The 21657-nt window shown below is 42.1% G+C and overlaps 1 protein-coding gene across 7 annotated transcripts; it reads left to right on the plus strand.

The window, feature by feature from the left end:
- Positions 1–249: 249 nt before the first annotated feature.
- On the plus strand, positions 250–21625 carry cntn2 (contactin 2). 7 transcript variants are annotated; one of them, XM_011475227.4, is made up of 23 exons: positions 250–386; positions 4712–4823; positions 5557–5698; positions 5821–5993; positions 6127–6222; positions 7419–7631; positions 7949–8051; positions 8261–8442; positions 9427–9563; positions 9949–10078; positions 10171–10321; positions 12236–12363; positions 13628–13803; positions 14201–14321; positions 14511–14669; positions 14795–14944; positions 15273–15343; positions 15678–15912; positions 16550–16665; positions 17156–17342; positions 17765–17877; positions 18703–18871; positions 19016–21625. In XM_011475227.4, exons 2-23 carry the CDS (start codon positions 4763–4765, stop codon positions 19105–19107), a joined length of 3105 nt encoding a protein of 1034 aa, XP_011473529.1. In that variant the 5' UTR covers positions 250–386; positions 4712–4762; the 3' UTR covers positions 19108–21625. The 7 variants fall into 7 exon arrangements, with proteins under 7 accessions (XP_011473529.1, XP_020559019.1, XP_011473528.1 ...); XM_020703360.3 differs by having other exon boundaries at positions 14204–14321; XM_011475226.3 differs by having other exon boundaries at positions 313–552.
- The last annotated feature ends 32 nt before the right edge of the window (positions 21626–21657 follow it).

Genomic DNA, 21657 nt, shown 5'->3' on the forward strand with positions numbered 1-21657 from the left:
GGGGGGCTCTCTTTCTCATCTTGTCCTCCCTGGGGAGAAGGTGGTGCGGTTGTGTTGGTGGAAGGCGGGGGCGGCCCGATGTCCAGGCTGCAGGTCGCCCAACAAAGGGAGGTGCTGGGGGCCTTGTAAAGCTGTGGGAGACGAGGGGTCTGCTTTTCAAAATAAAAGCTTTCATCTTCATGCGGCTCAGAGTCCATCTCTTAATGAACCGATGGTTTCCGGTTTAAGTATTGTGACGGGGCCGGAAGTGGCTGAGCTGTATTATGAGGGGGGCCCGGGAGGTGATAGGCATAAAGGAGAGATGAGGAGGGGGGGCAGATCAGAGAGGGAGGCGGCGCGGCTCTATCCTTCATCTCAGGAGTGGCTCCATCTGCGGCATCAGTGAGGTAGGGCTCCGCATCGATCGGCGCAGACAGAGCAGGACCACAAGCTGGTTCTTGTTCTGCCATCGTTGTCTGGTTTCGGTCACTGACGCACGGGCTGCGCACGGCGGAACCTATTTACTGTTTTCGTCCACGCTCGCGGTGGGATCTGCGGTTCGGAGAGAGTCAGGTGAGACTGCGTGTGCACGAGGATTTTTTTACAGGCTGCATGTGCACGCGTTTTCACATTTTGGGGGAGCGTTAGCAAATGACGCACTCACGCGCAACAACGTTTGCGCACACGGCTCTGCTGTATCTAAAACGACGGTATTCCCGCTTTTGTTCCGGGATCAAAGAAGGACCTGGGTTCGTGTTCTGCTCCATCACTCACTCAGCCCTCTAGCCGAGGTGAGAGGATGAGGCTGCTGCTTCTGCTGGACCACCGATGTTTTTGAATTGTGTGGGCGTGGCCTTAGTCGCTCTTGTTCATGTCCGTCTTCCAGAGCCGCTGAAGGTAACTTTAGGTGTTCGTAGCTCCAGCTGGACCGCCGAAAAGGGGATTAAAGGTGGCTGATTCTAGGGGCCCAGAAAGGGGGCCCACAGAGGCCCCTAAAGATGATGAAATGATAAAAGAAAAAAAATGATTTCAGTAAGTCATTAACCAATATATAATCACAAATATTTCATTTTCAATTTCATGTTAAAAATAATAATTTTAATTGAAAATGAGCACTGAGAAGGGTAGATAAAGTCTGGTGTGTGCAGCAGACAAGGATGACTGCTCTTGGTCCAGTCAGAGAAGTTTACAAGTTGGTGACTATATTAGAAATGATATATTATATAAAATACCATGTATTTCATGTATGCCAAGTACACTATACAACACCAGGTCCAGGACCCTCCTCTTGTCAGGGAGAAATCTAAAGGATTTTGAAGAAGAGATTGAACAGGGTACAGATGAAAGTAAGAGGGCAGAAACACAGATGACAGAGAGTGAGGACAAAATAAATTTGCTGCTGTGTTAGTGGCACTTTAAAGATTATTTTCCTGGGGCCCAAAATCCCGATAGCAGTACTCCTTGAGCTCCAGTAATGGTAAGACGTATGGGTATTGACATATTAATACTTGAAAACAAACTGCCACAGTATGTCTAAAAAAAAAACATTCCAGGTAATGCCTTCTTTTAACTCAAGCTGAATGTTGTAGGGTTACAAAAGAAAAAAAAAAGCAGACCAGTATTCCCATTTTAATTTTGACTTGCAATGTTTTGAAAAAAGACTCAAAGAAAATTTGGTACTGAGTCATCAGGCAGGGTTTGATGCAATAATGACCTTCTCAATTGATTTAGAAGACAAAATTAGCAGGAGATCAAAAAATGTTTCTGATTTTGAGTCTTTAGTTTAATTTAAATGTATGTGTTCTGTGACCATTCAACACTGATGTTATGTTGTTGGAGCTCCGGGGATGTGAGAAGCAGCTGGGCTGTAAGCAGAAGCTTTAATTTGATGTTCAGGGTCTTTGGTTTTCTGAAGTTCTGATGCAAAAATCACAGCTTCTGAAGTTTGAAAACTCAGCTGCTTTGATGTTCAGTTGTTTCAAGTTTCCTGCATGTTCAGTGATGGGGGGCTATGGTCTCACCAACATCCTCTTTATTGTGTTGTAGTCGGTGGGGTGGAAAGGAAGTCGGTACCTGGCAGAGTCTTATAGGAAGGAGCACAAAAATTGATCTTTTTGGGGTGCAGGTAAAAGGTTATAGGTCACTGACTTGTCACCTGTGCAGATGTGAGTGCCGTCCACCCCCAAATTAATAATTTATGTTGGTGACCTAATTTCTTCCAAGCCTTTGATGCTGACACAGCAGGTTCCCTCAAAGCCTGGTCCACGGACGGTGTCTGGGTGGTTCGGTCCTTTTCAGTCGTCTTCTGCTGCCAATGAAGATGAGAAGGTCTTCTTCTTGAAGACCATGTCTCAGTTTAAACTAGAAACTTATAACCACATCTGATTTCATAACAGGTGATGTGGTATTTTGTGCTCTCAATCTATGATCAATGCTACAGTCAGAACCTACCCTTCCAGAATGATACCTAAGATTTGGATCAGCATGTTCTGACCGGTCCACCTCCAGATGCTCTGGTTCTCTTTAGTGTCCATCAGACCACTGTTCCACAGGTTCTTGTTCAATGTTGCACTTCAGACATAACTTATAGAGATTTTTCTAAATGGGTCAGAAGTGATCCACTCTTCTCTTAAACACTTCCTGTTTTCTTGATGAAACGCAGGATCCAGCGAGTCTTTGCTTGTAGTATTCTGGGTCATTTTTTAGTTTGGTCTCTAATATTTGAGGTGAAATGTCTTTTTTCAGCTGGTGAACTGTTAACTATCGGGCTGACTTCAGGATAGGAGCAAAGAGGAGCTTCTCTGGGGGAGAGGAGCTTATTAGGACAGGCCCTCCTCAGCAGCTGTGGGGAGTCATTTAAACGAAGACAGAGAAAGAACAACTTCCAATGAAGGACAGTAAAAACTGCGCTGTCCTGGTTTAGTTAACATAGGGACTGGAATAATTCTGTAGGTGCTGGAAATGAGTTGCAAAGACCCAAATATTACTATTTACATCCATCTATCCATCAATCTTCCCTAACCGATTTATATTGAGTTGGCTCTAGGTTAAGTCAGATGAATGCAGGCGTTTAGTTAAACTAAATCATCAGAAAACCGACCAGCTTTTGTGGTTCTGTTGTAAAAGTCTAAAATCAGCAGCCATCTTGAATTGTTGTTTTACTCTCCTGGCTACAGCACTCATCATGTGATTGAAAACAGCAAATTAGAGTTAATGCCAGGTGTACTGGGAATTGGAACATTTAGTCATTTATTTCAATATTTGGGGTTTTATATTTTGCATGAATGGGGGGCCGATTGATTGACAAGATATGATCAAATCTCAGCTATTACTTTGTATGTTCTGATTAGTATTTGATTGTTTGGTGATGACGTAACTGATCGAGATTGTGACAACCATTGAGTAGCTTTCTGATAAACCCAGAATAAGCCAATGGTTCATGTTATCACTGAATTTGTCCATCTACGTCTACACATCATTGAGTCACAACAATACTTTGATTCTCCAAACAAAATGTTTATCCGATTAAAACATCACCTACCCAGACAAACATGATGTCAGAGTAAGTGTAGGGGTATTGTGGGGCTATGTTCAATGGTGGGGAGGGGTTTGTGGAGCTGCTTTTGTTCTCTAATAATCAGTGACAGACTGGAGTGATGGATGAGATTCTCCGTGCTTGAAGGAAATCACCTCGCGATGCTTTTTTGTATCCAGTAAAAATCGTGTTTTTGGTGTTTTTAACTTATTCTTGTAGCAATTTTCTTATGATTGAGGGCATATATAAAGAAAATTAAGCTTCAAATTGCATTTCTGAGTATTTTTTTATTCAAATCGTTTTGAAGTGGGAGCAGATAAAATAGCCTGTGCATTTCTACAATTGCCGGGCCACAAGCTTTCTGCTTTGCTCCAATCTGATGCATCGACTTGTAGACACATAGATCCATCTTCATCTTCGTATTCCTCGTCTGAGCTGGCATCTGGCTCAATAGTGTTTGGTTGGATAGCTCCAAATAGCTCGTCATTTTTGTTGCACTACAAATGTAAGTTGGGGTTCTGAAGGGCTGTAAGCAAGCGAGAGAAAGTGTAAACGGATGATGGGGAATGAGGACAGGCTTACTCCACGCTAACTGTCCTGCCCACAATGCAAAGGTAAATTTCCGAAACTACTGCTGCTTTGCACAAACTATGTTCTAGAAAACGATGCAGATTTTTTGATTTTGACTAAAAATGGCGTAATTATGATTAATAGAACACCAGACTATTAATGTGCTTTAAAAATTGATATTAAGATGACTGACGTGGGACTTAAAAACCCCATTATTGTTTAATGTTGCTCTTTCTCCTTCACTTCTAAATGATCCATACTCCAACTTGAACTGACTGAGGCCTGCAGAGGCTGAGATGAAGCTCCCTGGTTTAGGATGTCCACTCCTGGGACAGAATCCCTGCTGCATTTTTAATCCATCCCACTACAGAATGATAGACTCGGGGTATCCATAACTAGAATAATGATCGTCTCAGGTCCTGTGCAGCAGCATTTGTTGTGTTAACACTAAACCCATCTTTAGTCTCTCAGATTTAGGGCTTTTCTGTGTTTTTCCACACCTTCCATTCTGGAAAAGCAGCAGAAAGCTGCTTGGCTCTGTGAAAATATGTCATTTCTGTTTGGACTTAAACAGTTGTGCATGCTCCATGTTTGGGCTTATCTTCACCAGCCTCTCTTTGTGTTCAGGCACGTCTAAGCCCAAAGGTTTTCTCTCTTGCTGTGGTCCAGCTGGTTCAGATGATGGAGACGGTCCTTGGCCTGCTTCTTCTCAGCTCAGTGTCTCTGAAGGAAGTGATCAGTGAGTTTTTTCTTGTTTTTTCCATAAATCAACTCATTTGTGTTTGTTTTTTTAGGGGATTCTTTTTACAAGTTGAACTTGTGTTTTTTTACCCTAATTGTTATGACAACTAAATGTAATGTAAATAATTGCAAATCTTTTTCATTTTAATCAGGTGTTTTTTCTTGTGTTTTGACTTTGATCTTTATAATATAATTAATTTCACATACCAACATTTGTTACTTAAACCTCATTAATTTACATGTTGTAGAGCAGATTATTTACCTTTTTTATCTTTCATTATAAACCTATGATGAATAGTATTTATTTTTATAATTCAGATAATACATACAAGCCTCAGCTATATTCAAATTGAGTATTTTTTAAGTGGAATAATGTTTACAATTTAATGCAGTTTTTTGTTAATTCTTGAACTTCAGTTTAAATCTGGAAAAGCAAAGCCTTTATATGGAAAAGCTTAATGTTGATGTCACGCTTGAGTCACAACTCCAAAACTGTCAACTTTTCTTAGCATGTTCAGTATCACCACAAGGACCAATAAAGTATTGATTTTGATAAAAGCTGCTAGTTTTACTCCTGTTGCTCTGGTTCTTGCCTCATATTTTGACACACATCTAGCACACATCAGCAGCTTAATTTTGAGTTCAGGGAACAGGGAGAGCTCATCATTACATCATCAGAGTTTGTCATTCAAAAACCCTTTCCTGATGATTTCACTGGAAATGTTTTGCAGGTGGAGATGTGTGCGTGTCAGGTCATGACAGTGGACCTGTGTTTGAAGAAGAGCCAAGCAGCCTAATTTATCCAGAGGGCTTGACTGAAGGGAAGGTGACCCTCAGCTGCCAGGCAAGGGCCAATCCAGCAGCTTCATACAGGTGGGTCAAATCCGGCTGCATGAAGAACCCGCACTCATGGGGCAACAGATGTCTCTGCAGCTGCTTGCATGTCAGCTTTAACCATAAAACCTGCACCGGGTGATGTTTTCACTGCTTGGCAGGTGGCTCCTGAATGGCACTGAGGTCCCCCTGGGATCAGAGCGCCACACCTTGGTGGCCGGCAACCTGGTGATCAGCAGTCCAGAGCCTTCTCGGGACACGGGCTCGTACCAATGTCTCGTCATCAACCGCTGCGGCACTATCATCAGCAGAGCAGCTAATCTCAAATTTGGATGTGAGAGAAACCTACAGCTATTTTCAGATCACTCCAGATTTATAAATAGAGAAATGTTTGGAGTTGAAGAAAATGATTTCGCTTTTCCTGTTAGCATTCCCTTCTTGCTTTTCACTTTGTCATCTTTCTACAGACCTCCATGACTTCTCTCCTGACAGTAGGAGTCCACAGACTGCATATGAGGGTGTGGGTACCTTTCTGGCTTGTCAACCCCCTCCACATTACCCAGGTAATGCTAAAAAGTTCCATGTCTGAGTAAGAAACATGCTTAGAATAATGTAGTCTTTGGCTGTATTCAGACTGCACACATTTAGTTTGCTTAAGTTAACCAGTGTTCGTTTCCCCCGATTACCTAGAACAAATATTCAGTCTGAATACACCCAAGTGGGCCATCGTCTGGGACCAGGAAACGCTCTCGGATGCATCTTTGGAAGTGGTCTCAGTTAGATTCCAATGAACTGAGCTTCGGTTCACTCTGAGATTCCTTAGTCTGAATACAATATGTACTCGGAGCAGAATAACTGAACCAAAACGACTACCATAGCCGGTGGTCACATGATCCAAACACAGTCAGAATGTAGCAACCGAAGAGCCGCGAACAAATGTAAAGCAACGATTGTCGTGTTAAAAAAGAGCAAATAGAGTCCAACGCCTTACTTGATACAATGTTTATGTAACACAATTGAAAACGCTTTACGTGCTTTTCTGTGTTTCTTTGTGGCACATACTGCTCTGACATCACCCTAAAAGCTACCTCTCAAAACAATGACATAACACCACAGCGATGAGAGACAGCAACTCATTGAAATGTGGTTGGATGAATGGAGGCTCATCAAAACAAATTTTAACGTAATGCACATTGCTTCTAACCGTTTTTCAGACAATCTATGTCGTAAACGATTATCGGTGTACCTTCTTAGACATCTTCTTGTCAGTAACCGGCCTTCAGCATGCCTCCAACGAAGTAGAAAAGTGAATAAAAAGGGTTGAGTATGATGTTGATACAGGCATTTAAAATCAGTCAGCAAAATATAAAGTTTGAATGAACTATCCCGAGAAGAATTATAAAACACAGGACTTCCATAATTTCAGTTTCTAGTTGCTTTGCCTCGCCCTTGTAATTCCTGACCAAGGAGTGAGGACATTTTTGTTCACATGTTTTTTTTTTACTAGCTTTGGTTGGGATCAGGAAAGGCCGGTTGACAGATATCTAAATATAGACCAAACGCAATGTTCAGGACTCGATCTGGACCAAATTAAGGGGACTGGGTCCGGACCAAACAGTTTTCCCAGTCTGAATGCATCCTTCATCTTTTTACAGAAAATATTTGTAATGATCTTAAACTACACCAACATTTATGAGTATCAGTTGATCCAGAGAGAGTTCTGATGCCTATGAAACATCTGGATGTGTGTTTTCTACAGCCCTGTCCTACCGCTGGTTGATCAATGAGTTCCCGAACTTCATCAGGGCGGATGATGGCCGCTGGTTCGTGTCTCAGGTTTCGGGGAACCTGTTCCTGGCCAAAGCAGAGCCGAACGATACTGCAAACTACTTCTGCTTCACAACCATCAACCTGGACATAAGCACCAAGAGCACCTTCAGCAAACCCATCCCACTTTCCGTGCTGCCCAATGGTATGAATGCTCTAAATCTGGGTACAATCAGGTTACAATGAGAGACTGGATGTGTGTTTCAAGATCCACTTCCTGAATCCATGATTTTGAGGAAACCAAACCCTTTTTTTAAAGATTTAACTGATCAGGATTTCTGTTTTTTATTTTGGCAGGCAGGTTTGTCACATTTGAGTCTGCACTGACATCTAGTGGTTGAGAAAATATTGAAGGATAGATGAAGTATAGACAGATGGATGTCATTTTTGGATGGTGGGGATGTTGTGTTGATGACAAAACAATGGTTATTGTGTGATTTATAGATTTTGTTGTACTTTCAGCTAATCCCAGGAAGTCAGCTCCGACCATCAAGGTGCGCTTTCCTGCAGAGACGTATGCGCTTACTGGACACACTGTGACCCTGGAGTGCTTTGCTTATGGAAAGTGAGTTATTTTAATCTAAAACACTTTTCTTACCGTAACATAGCTGTTGCCTGAACTCCTCTTGCTTTGAAGAGTTGCTTCTGTCGTGTGTTTCTGCTATCAGATGAAAACCATAAAAAGAAAACTGTGTTAAGAACATCTTACCTCTGATCAAACATCTGAACTCTAATCATCTGTTCTGTTGTCCTCACTGTACATTTTTACAACAGTCCAGTCCCAAAGCTTCGATGGAGGAAGGTGGACGGACTAATGCCGTCCAAAACCGGCTCTTCTGCAGAGGGCCCCACCCTCATCCTGCCTGACCTCTCTTTTGATGATGAAGGTGTTTACGAATGTGAAGCCTACAACTCAGAAGGAAGGGACACACATCAAGGACGGATTTCAGTTCAAGGTGCCACAAAGAGACTTTTTCTCCTTTGACTACTTAATTCATCAAGCCTTGTTCATATATGCGTATCTATATATGCATACTCATAAACACACACAATGTACTGCATTTTATACATCTTTATGAACTGTTAAGTTTGTACAAACCCTCCATCACTGCATTTCGTACATTCTTTGAATTTTCAAAATGTAAATATCTCCACTTCAATGCCTTTGTGCTTGATTTGATATCAGTGGAATATTAGTTGCCTATTCCTATAGACATGATGCATTGACTGTTTTAAGTCAAATTGACCATATAGAAGTACCTGCTGGCTTTAAGAAGCTAAAATCCCATATATGTCTATTAAGAAATACACAGCTATTACTCAGTAATTCTATTTGTCAGAATGTAATGAATACAATTATTTTTGCACTGCTACTTTTTTTTTGCAAACAGGATCTTGCCAATCCAAAATTTTTTCATTGTTTTTTTTTTCTCTACTTCAAGTTATTAAAGTTATAAACTGACCAATCAGATGCTTCAAAAAAAGTAGGTGGTCTTATGTCAAACACTCAAAATGATTGACAGATTTTCCAGAACCCGCTTTCAAGTGGTAGGGCTGTGGACTCCTGATTGGCGAGAGTGGTTTTCATAGAAATGATGACTCAGCCCAACTCGAACCAATCACTACTTACTGACGTTGTCTATCTCCAATATGGCAATGTCTGTATGGTGAACAAATGGTGGCTGAATTGACTTTATTTCACTGGAGGCCATTCTAACAATTTTCCATGGTTGACGTCACACTCATTCTATTCAGTTCTCATATTTAGTCAATGGTATAATGACAGTAAAATTAAGTGTAATGTAATGTAATGTAATGTAATGTAATGTAATGTAATGTAATCTAATCTAATCTAATCTAATCTAATCTAATCTAATCTAATCTAATCTAATCTAAATTCTATAGTACCAACACTGTTCATCCCTTATCCCCCCCTGCAGCTCAGCCGGATTGGGTTCAAGTGATGAGTGACTCAGAAGTGGAGATCAGCTCGGAGCTTCTCTGGAGCTGTCTGTCATCTGGGAAACCCCGCCCCTCTGTACGCTGGCTCCGTAACGGGCAGCCTGTTATCACACAGGTATCACTTTGGAAAAGACTTTATGATGAACACATCTTAAATATTTTTACCTTTGGATTTGTTTAAAGTTTTACACTTTTTTTATTGTTAGGCTGACCACAGTTGTGATTAGGAGTTTTATCATAAATTGGTTGAACTTTCCACACAGGAGTGCATGTTTGTTCATCGATGTACTGAGTTTTTTTGCACAGCTGAAGTTTGGAGGTAGAATGAATGATTGGGTTGTCTATCAAGCATTAATGCTTCCCATTCATCTCCTCAGATTACCGTTAAGGTCACCCCTGTTTCTGAGGGTTCCTCCCCCTGTGACCTGCTTCTTTGCTTTACTTACCTTCAGTGCTGCATTGTGTCATTTATTGTTTTGCTTCTCCCTGCGGATCTCCAGGACCGGGTTGAGGTGAACGGAGCTAATCTTAAAATCAGTTCACTGGCCCTGGATGATTCTGGGATGTATCAGTGTGTGGCTGAAAACAAACATGGCACCATCTACGCTTCTGCTGAGCTGAGAGTCCAAGGTATGAACAAGCTCCCTTTACTGAGCATTTCTGTCTGCTTACATGAGAGGACGACGTCTTCCTCCATGTTGCTGTCTGCTTTTTCCCTCCAGTTCAAGCCCCAGACTTCAGGTTGAATCCAGTCCGGAGGCTAATCCCGGCAGCTAGGGGAGGGCAGGTGATGATCGAGTGCCGCCCTCGAGCTGCCCCAAAGCCCATCCTGTTCTGGAGCCGTGGGACGGAGCTGCTCGCCAACAGTAGCAGGTAGTTCAGTAGCAAAGGCTCGGCACAAATACAGATGCCCGTCTAGTATGATATAAGTTCATCAGAAACATGAACTGATAGCTCACATTTCTTGATACTTTGCCATGAAACCTCTTCATTATGCCCTTCTTCTTTAAAGCCACTGAAGGTCAAATTATTAATAATTTCATGAAAATATGGTAGGAGATGACCAGTATTGTTTTCTGGGAGTTGTCTGTATGAGAAAGACAATCTAGAGATGAGAAGGTTTAAAAATGTGCAGACGTGTGAATACATCCACATTAGTAACAGATTCTTTTACTGACAGTGAAAGCGAAACATACTATAACTTAACTCTAAGTAGCCTTGGGCCTTTTTATTGTTTTGGAGTATTTTACTGGAATAATATACCTTTAAAACATTTTTTTTGTGGCAATGTTTGATATCTGTTGTCTCAGTACAACCCCAGCTTTTTTTATGTTTTCATTTCATTACAAAATAGTTTAACAGTAGAACTGAAACCCAAGTTAAAGTCGTACATTTTGTATTTTTTACTGCAAAATTCCCTAAAATAGATAGTGAACTGTTGTTATATTTTACATTATAGATGCAAAATTTATAGATAAAATAAAAATAATAAATCCAAGAAAAAAATATCAAACTGCTCACCTCATCATCTGTTTGAAACTTCAAAAAATTAGCATATTTTTCGAAATTGTTTAGTTTATAAATGTTTCCAACACATTTACTGTTTTTGTATGACTGTTACATTCTATCATAACTATACTTGTCAATTTTGCTATTTGATGCTACTGTGTAGTGGTGAAATAACGTGGTTTGTATTTATTCGAATTTCTTGATTTCTATTGTTAAAGTTAAAGTCTCATTAGTTGTCATGCACCTATTTGTGGACAATTTGTTCTCTGCATTTGACCCATCCCCTGGAGGAGCGGTGAGCTACAGACACAGCCACAGTTAGGAATCATTTGGTGGATTAACCCCCCAGTCTAACCCTGAATGCTGAGTGTCAAGCAGGGAGGCATTGGGTCCTATTTTTAGTCTGGGGAATGACTGGGCCATGGATTTAACGTCATGATCTTCCAGTCTTCGGGCAGACGCTCTACCGCAAGGCCACTGGCTTATACAAGTTCAGCACAAGGACAGCAGGGAACTTGCAACTTGCAACTTGTAAAATAAAATACACGGTCACAAATTTTCAGCCATTTCAATTTTGGAAATAATGTGTCATCATAACTCTTGTGGTGTTTGTTTAAACCAAACATTTCAAAGCGAATAACTTATTTAAAAACATCTTTCCATATTAAGAGTTGTTTGTTTATTATTACTGTTCTTACACCTTAATTTTTAACAACATCCAAGTGTATCACACTGTTTAGCCCACAAAGTCTGTTTTACACAGTAACTGTCAGCTGAATTTGCACAACAGTTGAGTTGTATATAGGTTTAGTCATTTATTGATGCATAGTTATATTTTGTATTTTGGGTGAATGTTTCAGGTATCCTGTAAATATCCTACCAAATCTTTTTTATTTAACTGCAAACCTTTTATTTAACCTTTAACCTTTTGGTATTCAGAGCGAACAGGAAAGTAAGCATCTCATTGTGCAGAGAAACCTGTTTCCTTACTGTACATATGACAATAAACCCTTTGAATCTTAAATTTGAAAACCATGTGATCCATATGTAATCGAAAACAGCCACTGTGGTTGGCAAACATATACCATACCATACCACGTATTTGATCAGGCAAGTTTCCTGTTCTTCTGATGGAGCACAGCCTTCACAACCTGCAGAGCAAAAAAATCATTGCCTCCATTTGTATTCACATCAGGAAGAACACTTCACCAGCAATACCTGCCCTTATCTGCAGCAGGGCTGAGCCAGTCTCTCTGAAGACCACTTTTGTTTTCTCAGAATCACTGTGGCTCCGGACGGAACGCTATGGATCAGAAATGTCAGCCGGGCTGATGAGGGAAAATACACCTGCTTTGCTGAAAACTACCTGGGCAAGGCCAACAGCACGGGACACCTGTCTGTCAGAGGTAAAGTCATTACCAGAATTAACATTCTGACAAAGTACAGCGCCACCTACAGCCTGACGCAATGATCAAACCCATCTTATCCATCCATTTAAATCATGGTTAAATCCCACATTAGGAAGTCATTGGAGAAATATATTAGGTCCCTCTCATCCCAAACACCATGAATCCTTCAAGCACAATGAGTTTTTTACATGATTTTTGTTTTTTGTTTTTCACCAGCATCCTGCTTTTTCCCTTCTTGGCTTCCTGTAGACAGATTTAGTTTTTCTGCAGCTTTCTCATCACTTTATGGTTGCCCTGATCAGAACATTAATAGTATTACAATTTTTTTAATGGCAAATCTCTGGATTGTCCTGACAAGAGCCACCATGTCTATGCAGAATCTCAGGTAGTCTGTCATACATGCCAACACCCCCTCCCCCCGAATTTCGACAAACAATTATTGTTTGTAGAAATTATGATGCTTGCTGCAAGACAACTGTATGGTCACTGAAGACAGACCAAGTTGTGAATAGATTAAGGGAAGAGGAAGCCTTTTTTGTGTTTTGTTGGGATGATTGCTTTGCATGCACTTTGGTACAAAGACTAAAGTGCTGTAAGTGTCAGAAAGCTGTGGAGACCAAGCAGCTCATGTCTTGAGTTGCATTCACACCACCCTTATTCAAGCAGCCATTTTCAAAGAAAAGTCCACGTAAATGTGCTTTTTGGGCCTCTGGATTAAAAACTCTACAAACAAAACAACTGTTTGATGGAGGAGAAATGAATAATTGCGGTTTGTGCCTGGCTGAAATTATGACACCAAGTCTTTCACTATATCGTAATAGAGCAGTGATAGGAAAATGCTATAGAAAATCAAGATATGTGAGATTTATACTGCTTCAAATTTTCACACCAAGCCTCTTCCAACTGTAGCCCCTCCCTTCTTGTCTAGTGTGAGCACCATGGTTGAAACGCACGTTCAATAGCCAGCGTTTAACCCTTTCTTTAATGCTCATCACATTTCCGGTGTGTCCATAGCTTTTGGCCTCTGCAAGTCAAACTGACATCATGTGACTCCAGTCCAAGTCTCCAGCACTGATATGTTAAAACATAGAGTTCACTAAAGCCTGTTTGAAACAAAGAAATATTTGCTACTGAGATGTGACACAGGATGACTTATCTCACTCACGGATGTGCTGTGGTCCAGAGACCCAACATGCAGCCAGATTTTTGGCTTTGTTGTTCATCCTCTTGATGTTTTTTTCCTCTGTGCTCTTTCCTGTAGATGCCACCAAGATCACCCTCGCCCCCTCCAATGCAGACATCAATCAGGGGGAAAATGTCACGCTGCAGTGCCATGCCTCCCATGACCCCACCATGGACCTGACCTTCACTTGGGCCCTCAAAGGGGTCCTGCTAGACCTAGAGGACCCCGCAGGGCGGTACTTCCGTATCCAGGGGGTGAGTGTTGGAATATGGGCAGGGGGCGATTTCTTGGATGATGGGGGTTCTTTATGCGCATGCCTGGGACGTTCAGCAGAATAGGAAGCAGGAGAGCAGGTTCCTCTGCCCAAATGTTTACAAACGTCAGCTTGAAGGAAAGCTCTGATGGTCAAGGCAGCAGTTTTTTGCAGCAGCTGATTTGCTGAAAGCCAATTTAAAGGGATATTACCAAAACATCTCTGTTTGCAGCAGGTTATGAGATCATTTTTAGGAGAACTAGCCTCTTAATGGAATTGTGCATGATGAACAAAGTCCTCTGCCGTCTGTTTCTGTCTGAGTGAGAATGAAGTTCTCCAGCTGCTTTGCTGACATCTTACTCCAGAACTCTTACCCCCGCCCCCCACTGTCCTCTCAGCAGGAGAACATCGGCGACCTCTTGATTGTTAATGCTCAGCTAAGCCAGGCGGGGATCTTCACATGCACTGCTCAGACAGTTGTGGACAGTGCTTCTGCTTCAGCAAGACTGGTGGTTCGAGGTAAAAGATCCACCATGAACCGACACGAACATCCCACTTCTGTTTGGACATTGGATCTGCAAAGAACTAGCCTGTTATCTGGTGTCTGGTGTTTTCTTTAGCAGTGTTCACCATAACTGCTTGTGTCACCCCAGTCTGACCTGCTACTGTTCCACTGAGCTCACACTCGACGTCATCTCCTGATTTTAGCCCCCCCGGGACCTCCTGGTGGAATTCTGGTGAAGATGGTGACGGACACATCTGTGGAGCTCTGGTGGAGTCACGGCCATGATAACCACAGCCCCATCGGCAAGTACATCATCATGGGGCAGTCGTCTTTGTCCTCAGAGTGGAAGAAGATGAGAACAGGTGAGGGATTTTAGAGCTACACGTACATTGGGCTTCAGGTGAGTGGTGGGGACTCACTGAGCCTTCTTGAGTCAGACAGCTGCTGACACCATGCTTCATCCTTCCCCCATGCCACTGTGCAACAGAACCCGCCAACATCGAAGGGAATGCAGAGTCGGCTCGTGTGATTGGACTAATGGCTTGGATGGATTACCGGTTCCAGGTGATTGCCAGTAACATCTTGGGCAAAGGAGAGCCCAGCCAGCCATCCGCCAGGATTCGCACGCAGCCTGCAGGTGAGCCGTCCCGTTAAAGAGGGTAGAGGAAGTCCACAGGTGAGCTGTCCCTTAAAAAGGGAGAAAAGTCCAACTAGCTGAAACAAGCACAAAATTGCCCGAGACTTTGTAAAGAAAACAGTTCTCCAACAGGGCTCTGGCCCCATTGAATCAATCATTTTTCAAGCTAAAAGTCTGTCTTTATATTATCTTTTATCTCATCCGAAAAAGTAAAGGCAACTTGATTTATCTGGGTTTTTTCAATTAAACTGCAAAACGATTTTATTTTGCTTTTTAATCTGATCTGCCTCTGAATTTAATGCTACACGTATGTATGTTGGGCCCTCAGCTCCCACTGTGGCCCCCAGTGGACTTGGTGGAGGAGGGGGAGATCATCATGAGCTGATAGTGACGTGGACGGTGAGTGGATTCTGCATTCTCAGATCATTAGTATGCAGACTTGAAGCTCTCCATCTTTTAGCCTTAAGATTCATTAATAAAAGTGAGAGTCTCTAAATGCTCATTTTAGAGTTCCCTTTATGTTTGGAGGGTTAGCTTATATCTTCTCTGATCATGACTGATAAAACAAAAGGTCACCAAGACTGTTGTTTCCACATTTTGGTCACAATGAAATCTCTACACTTGTTGCTGCTGACAGCTACTACACAGAGCTCTGATTTGGACCTTCTCAAGTTATGGAGAAGTTAAATGTTAACTTGCTGGTCTGTTGATGGTTTCTTCCTAAATCCTGCAGCCCATGGCCAGGGAGTACCAAAATGGGGATGGCTTTGGATATATCCTGGCGTTCAGGAGGAAAGGCACAGCAGCGTGGTCCGAAGTTCGAATCCCACATGTGGAGTCCTCTCGACATGTGTACTACAATCAAAGCCTGGCACCGTACACTCCCTTTGAGGTGAAAATCCAGGCTTATAACCGGAAAGGAGTGGGTCCATTCAGCCAGACGGTGGAGGTCCACTCTGCGGAAGAAGGTGGGTCAATGCAAATTGATAGGTCAGATGACTCCCACTGTCTCAGAGTCTGTTGGCTGAGGTCAGCAGTTGGAGTTCTTTAAAAAGTTTGGAGGACTCAGATGCTGGAATGGCCTTTCCAACTGAACCCTTAGAACATGATGGGATAAAACAGTCTGTGAATGAGGAGTGATATCTCCTGTGTGATAAAGGACCATGAATTCAACTTTTTAAATGAATAGATAGCTGTTGGTCACCTAAACAGACCATTGTTGCATGGTTAACAATAGGCCTTTTTTGGATTGATTTATGTTATTGCTGCTGAAAATATTTGCATCGGAGAGCAGCTGTCACATATTGTGAACCTCAGACATAGTTTGTCTCTACCTGACCACCAGAGGGCACCCACAACTTATTGATATTTGAGATTAACAGTTACATTCATCTTTAGTCATTAAAGGGTTGTCTGTATGCAATGCTGTTTACAGTGACTAAAAGTTCAATATCTCACCCAAAGACACACTGACTGTAAAGACTGGGACTCCCAGTCAATTGATTGGCCCAACACATCAACTGATCATTTAAAAGACAGACAGATAGATTGATAGATATAATATATATGTATGTAGTGTCTGTTGTAACACTTGTCTTCTTCCAGAACCAACAGTTGGACCAGCGAGCATCAACGCCACGGCCTTGTCCGCTTTTGAGATCCAGGTGTCTTGGGAGCCTGTCCAGCAGCTGAGCGCTAATGGAATCCTGAGAGGATATGAGGTGAAGAGCAGCCTCATTTTAGGAATTTTTACTTTGGTGCATTGTAAAACAGAAACTGAATTGGCATAAGCCCTAGAACTTTCACAAATGTAATTTAAGGTTCATTTTAAATGGTTTAAAGAAGGGGACTGTTGAGGTGGTGCACCCTGTCTCAGCTGTCTGTTTCCATCACAAAACAACACAACATAACAAGAGGTCTTTCAAGGCAAACAGAAAAGACAGTGCGATCTCTACGATCACCTTGTGATGTTGCCAGGGAGTCTGTTTATGTGTGATCCTTTCACCCACTGTGATGTGAATTTTATTTCCTGTTTAGTGCACTTTATCAGTTTTAATCTCACAACTCTGAACAAGAACTTTGCTCATAATAGAGCCGTAAAGGCTGATATGAGCCTCACTTGGCTGTGTTAAATAAGTTAAGGTTGAGGTGATCTGTTTCTCCACACAGCTCCTCCATGACCCTGGCTTCCTGTGTCTCGTTTTTCCTCAGATCCGATACTGGAGACAACATGAGCGGGAAGCGGCAGCAGACAGAGTGAGAACTGCCGGCTTGGAACCAACTGCCAGAGTGTCAGGTCTTCGGCCCAGCACTCGATACCACGTCGCAGTTTTTGCGTATAACAGCGCAGGCACCGGGCCGTCTTCGCCACGCACCACCGTCACCACCCGCAAACCACGTATGGCCTTAGCCTACATGCACTTCAGAGAAATAAAAGGAACAGTAGATAACATAACATTAGAGGAACATTCCATATGTGCTTTCATTGTTTGACGGGTGTTGAGTCTCCCAGGGCCGGCTCACCCTTGGCTTTATTACGAGACATCAGCTCAACACGGGGAAAGACAGCAGGTTTCCTTTAGAATAGTTTTAGTTAGCAACCAGCAAGCCCTTACGGGGGTATTTTCTAGTAATGTTTGACCCACAGGGTGGAAATCCCACAGTGTCCTCTGCCAGTCATAACTCCCAGACTGTTTGAGATTCAATTGTGGAATTATTTCAGACAGCTTTAATTTGGGCCCACATTGCACCGTGTGGCTGTACATTTGTGTTCTGTATGGTGTCACTTTCAAATATTGAATTCCTATTCACCTTTTTCAGCTCCCAACCGTCCTCCTGGAAACGTTTCATGGAAAATCCAAGGCTCCCAGGTGGCAGTAAGGTGGGATCATGTGACGGCCTTGCACAACGAGTCAGCGGTCCTGGGCTACAAAGTGAGTGGATTAAACAAAAGGTTCTTCTTAGAGGAGATGGATTTGTGTGTTTGTGTGTGTGAGGACAACACACAAACAAGAATTGACACCCTGACGTTTCAACACACCCAACCCTGAAGATGTCTGTTTCTAGTTGTTCAAATGACTTGTCCTGACTCGGGGTCACCACGCCACCCGATTTCATTTCTTTTAAGTTACTGATTTACTAGTGTCATGATTTCTAAATTACAGATATACACATCACTTAACATCCAAATAACAAAGTCAAAGATCGGCTTTATGAGTCTGAGTCATCTATAATAAACACAAATAAAAGAAACAATGACCCCCCCCCCCCCCACACACACACACACACACACTTTTTAATATAGAAAGAGCATTAGCAAAAATGTAAGAATTAGACATGCAGTCTGGAACTGCATGTCAGGGCAAACAGGTAGCATGTCGTGCTTCTCAAGCCTATAATCTGAGTCCTAATGTGTTACATGGCTCCGGTTAAAAAATAAATTAGATTATGATTAAATTAGATTATGCAGATATATTTATATGTAGATGACACGCTAATATATATAAACCTACTGTCAGATCCATAAATGAACCTGTCACTTTAAAAAAAAGTGACAAGTTTGCTGCAGACTAGCAGTAAGGCCTTGTGTTGGAAAGCTCTTGATGGCTCAGAGCCATTGATGAGCTTTGACAAAGCTTTCTGCTCACATGAAAAGGTCTTCTGTCATAGAAAGTTTTGTGTTGTTAGACTAGGGCTAAGGTTTATCCTGCATAAAGCCCAATTCTGATTCTAACATCTGGAAATTACCACTGGGTCAGGTCCTGTACAAGCATGAGGACCAGACGGTTCTAAAGCTTCTGGACAAGACGAAGACATCAGTGAGCCTGCCTCAGCCAAAAGACAATGGCTATGTCGTGCTGGAGATCCGGTCCTGGGGCGAAGGTGGAGACGGACCAGCTCATGAGATCATTGTGTCCCGAGACTCAGGTGAAAAGCAAGCAAAGATGTCTCCCACAGAACCCTGCAAGCCCGTGTCCGGAAATATTTAAAAACTAAATAAATAGCTAAAAGGCAGAGATGAGCTTGGTAGCCTATATGTGCAGCGTCCTCATGAACGTCTATGTGTTTCAGGAACGGGGATGATGGTGCAGAATAACTCGTCCTCCGTCCAGTCCTCCAGTCTGCTACTCCTCATCCTCTTTCTCTCTCTTATGGACCTGTGATCTTCATCATTCAGAGGACTTTTTCTGTCAGTGAAGCAGAGACTGAGCCGTGCCTGTGGTGGGGGGAGGGGGGTCACTTTTTAGCTTTTTCTTACGGGAAAGAGAATCTTTAAAATGATGCGGGGGTTAAGGGGAACATCCACCATGTGATACCCCTCTAGATGGCTGTGTAGGGTGGTTTGGACGTTTGAGGGGGGTGGGGATGTTTACACCGACAGGAAATGGACTGATGAGTCGCCATTATTTTGCTTCACATCCTCAGCTGGAAAACCATCTCTTCGATACTACTTGGAGAAGGAACAGACATCCCAATGACCTGCAGCTCCTGCACACACTCTGTTTGTTAAGAGATGTCACATGACTGTGACATCACTGTCAGAATTTGTGACAGTAGATTGGCCACTTCACACTTGAAATTACTGAAGGAAGTACATATAATTAAACAACTTAATGCAAGACATTGTTTAAGGCATGCTTGACATCACACTAGCTAGATGGGTGACACCCTACTGTCTGTCATACAACAACCAAGGCTCCATGTGTTGGAGTTGTACCATCCGTACCAGCCAGTGTCAGGAATGAAACTGAGGATCTGCTGTTGATGACTGGTATGGGGTCTGTCTACTCTCAATGACTGCAGAAACTCTGCCTTGTTCTCTGTTGGCTGCTTTACTGCTGATAAGCTGAAGCAGGCAGAGATGAGGAGCTGCAATCAAAGACATAAAAAAAATAATCTCGTCTTCATCAACAAACGATCAGTTTAAAGTTTACAAAACTCCTGTGACCTTGTTGGTCCGATTATCTGATTGGCCAGTTCATTTCACAATAGTTTTCTAAAGGATACTTTCAAGAAAGTAGCACGTATGAGTGCCACAAAAGTATGTGTTCTGATTGACTTAGATGAAGCCAGTTCTGCTGATAGGGTTTATACAACTCAGATGTGGAGCGTTCTTATGTTGTAAGACATTTTATTATAATGTGGATAGATTTGTTTTTTCTTGTCAAACAATCCTCAACAGTAGACATTCAGGCACTAATGGAGTGAGAACAGTCGCAATGTACTGCTGGTTTTCCTTCTTGGAGGACCTCAGCTCCTCTTTTTCATCCCTATGGGTCTATTTGGAAGAAATTTAAACTTTTGATTCAAGCTTCTCCCCTTTAGACATTTCTCTTAATCCTATACTTTCTTCTGTCTTAATCATATTTTTGTTTTTTCATTATGTCCAGACTCCTACAGGTTTATGGTTTCATCTTTTGATCCTGTTAGTCAGAAGTTTGTTGCTGTTGAAATCTGTCATAGCTCATTGTTGACTAAAGCTAAGATTTGTATGAAAATCGACCAGATCTGTTTCTTCTAGCAGTCATCCAGGCCCAGGAAATTGCCACTATGGCCAGGTTTATTTCCAAAATGCTCCTGCATTTTTTTCTCAGAAACACTGATGTGTAAAAAGTGTTGAATGTGACTTTCTAATGTACACAAGTTTCAACAGCAACACAGATTTTCTTTGCAGTTTCATCTGTTGCCATGGTCAGTCATTTGCTTTGTTGGCTGCTTGACATGCAGTGACAGAAACAACTGTGTTATAAGCAAAAATATGTGTACAAAGTTGGTAGTGGCTACACAGTCATTTGTGTGAACTAAGAATGTTAAGGGACCAAAGACACAACCCTGTGGGGCTCCGTTGCTATTGTATACACATGTCTCTCCAGTCATACTGCCTTAGATCTACTGGTTAAAAAATTAAAGATCCACTGACTTGGAAGTGGAGTTAGTCCCACATATTTCAATTTGCTAGTCTCTATGTGGGAACTTAAAGCATTGCAAATGTTTGTTTTCACCCAAGGCTTCCAGTTTGGAAACATTTTAACATTTTTCTGCAAACTTGCCAATTCGTGTCAAACTTGCCAATAAATTCCACCACTGCTTCTGTAAACACGTCATCCCTCCGTCTGAACATCTCCCATTCTGGTGTGTCCTGCAAGGTTTAGCTCTCAACCTCCTCTGACCTGGGGTTTACATTTCTAGATTTTGTTTATTTAGTATTACGATACTTTCAAATGGTCTCAATAGTATGAATAACAGTCTACACAAGTGACTGTCACTGTAGAGAAGAAAACCCATTGTACTGCAGCAGAACAAGACTTAAATACCATCTGCAACAACGGCACTACGGAGAAAGAGGAAGGTAAGGAACAATGACCCCCAGTGGTCCAGGTCTATAGCAAAAAAAAAAAAAAGAAAAATACCTAGCAGCATGACTCAAAAATGTGGACTGAATTTGTTTTTTAAAGTCTGGTTTAGTTGTGTTAAAATGTTTTATCCAATAGACTCTGGATTGTCATCTCCATGCCTAACTAACAGATGTGCAGCTGCTCTCAAGGTAGAAGATTGTCTCCACTTTTCTGCCAGCGTTCATCTTTCCCCATACTGGTCTCCACTCCCTCATCTGGGTGGGTTAGATGAGAGAGGCATCACTTGTAAATATGATTTCAAATAAACATCTTGGTTTGTTCTCCAGCATTGTGTGTGTGTGCTCACTCCACTATGAA

The sequence above is a fragment of the Oryzias latipes genome, chromosome 5 (assembly GCF_053564925.1).
Source record: "Oryzias latipes strain Hd-rR chromosome 5, Olatipes_Hd-rR_3.1".
NCBI classification, from domain to species: Eukaryota; Metazoa; Chordata; class Actinopteri; order Beloniformes; family Adrianichthyidae; genus Oryzias; species Oryzias latipes.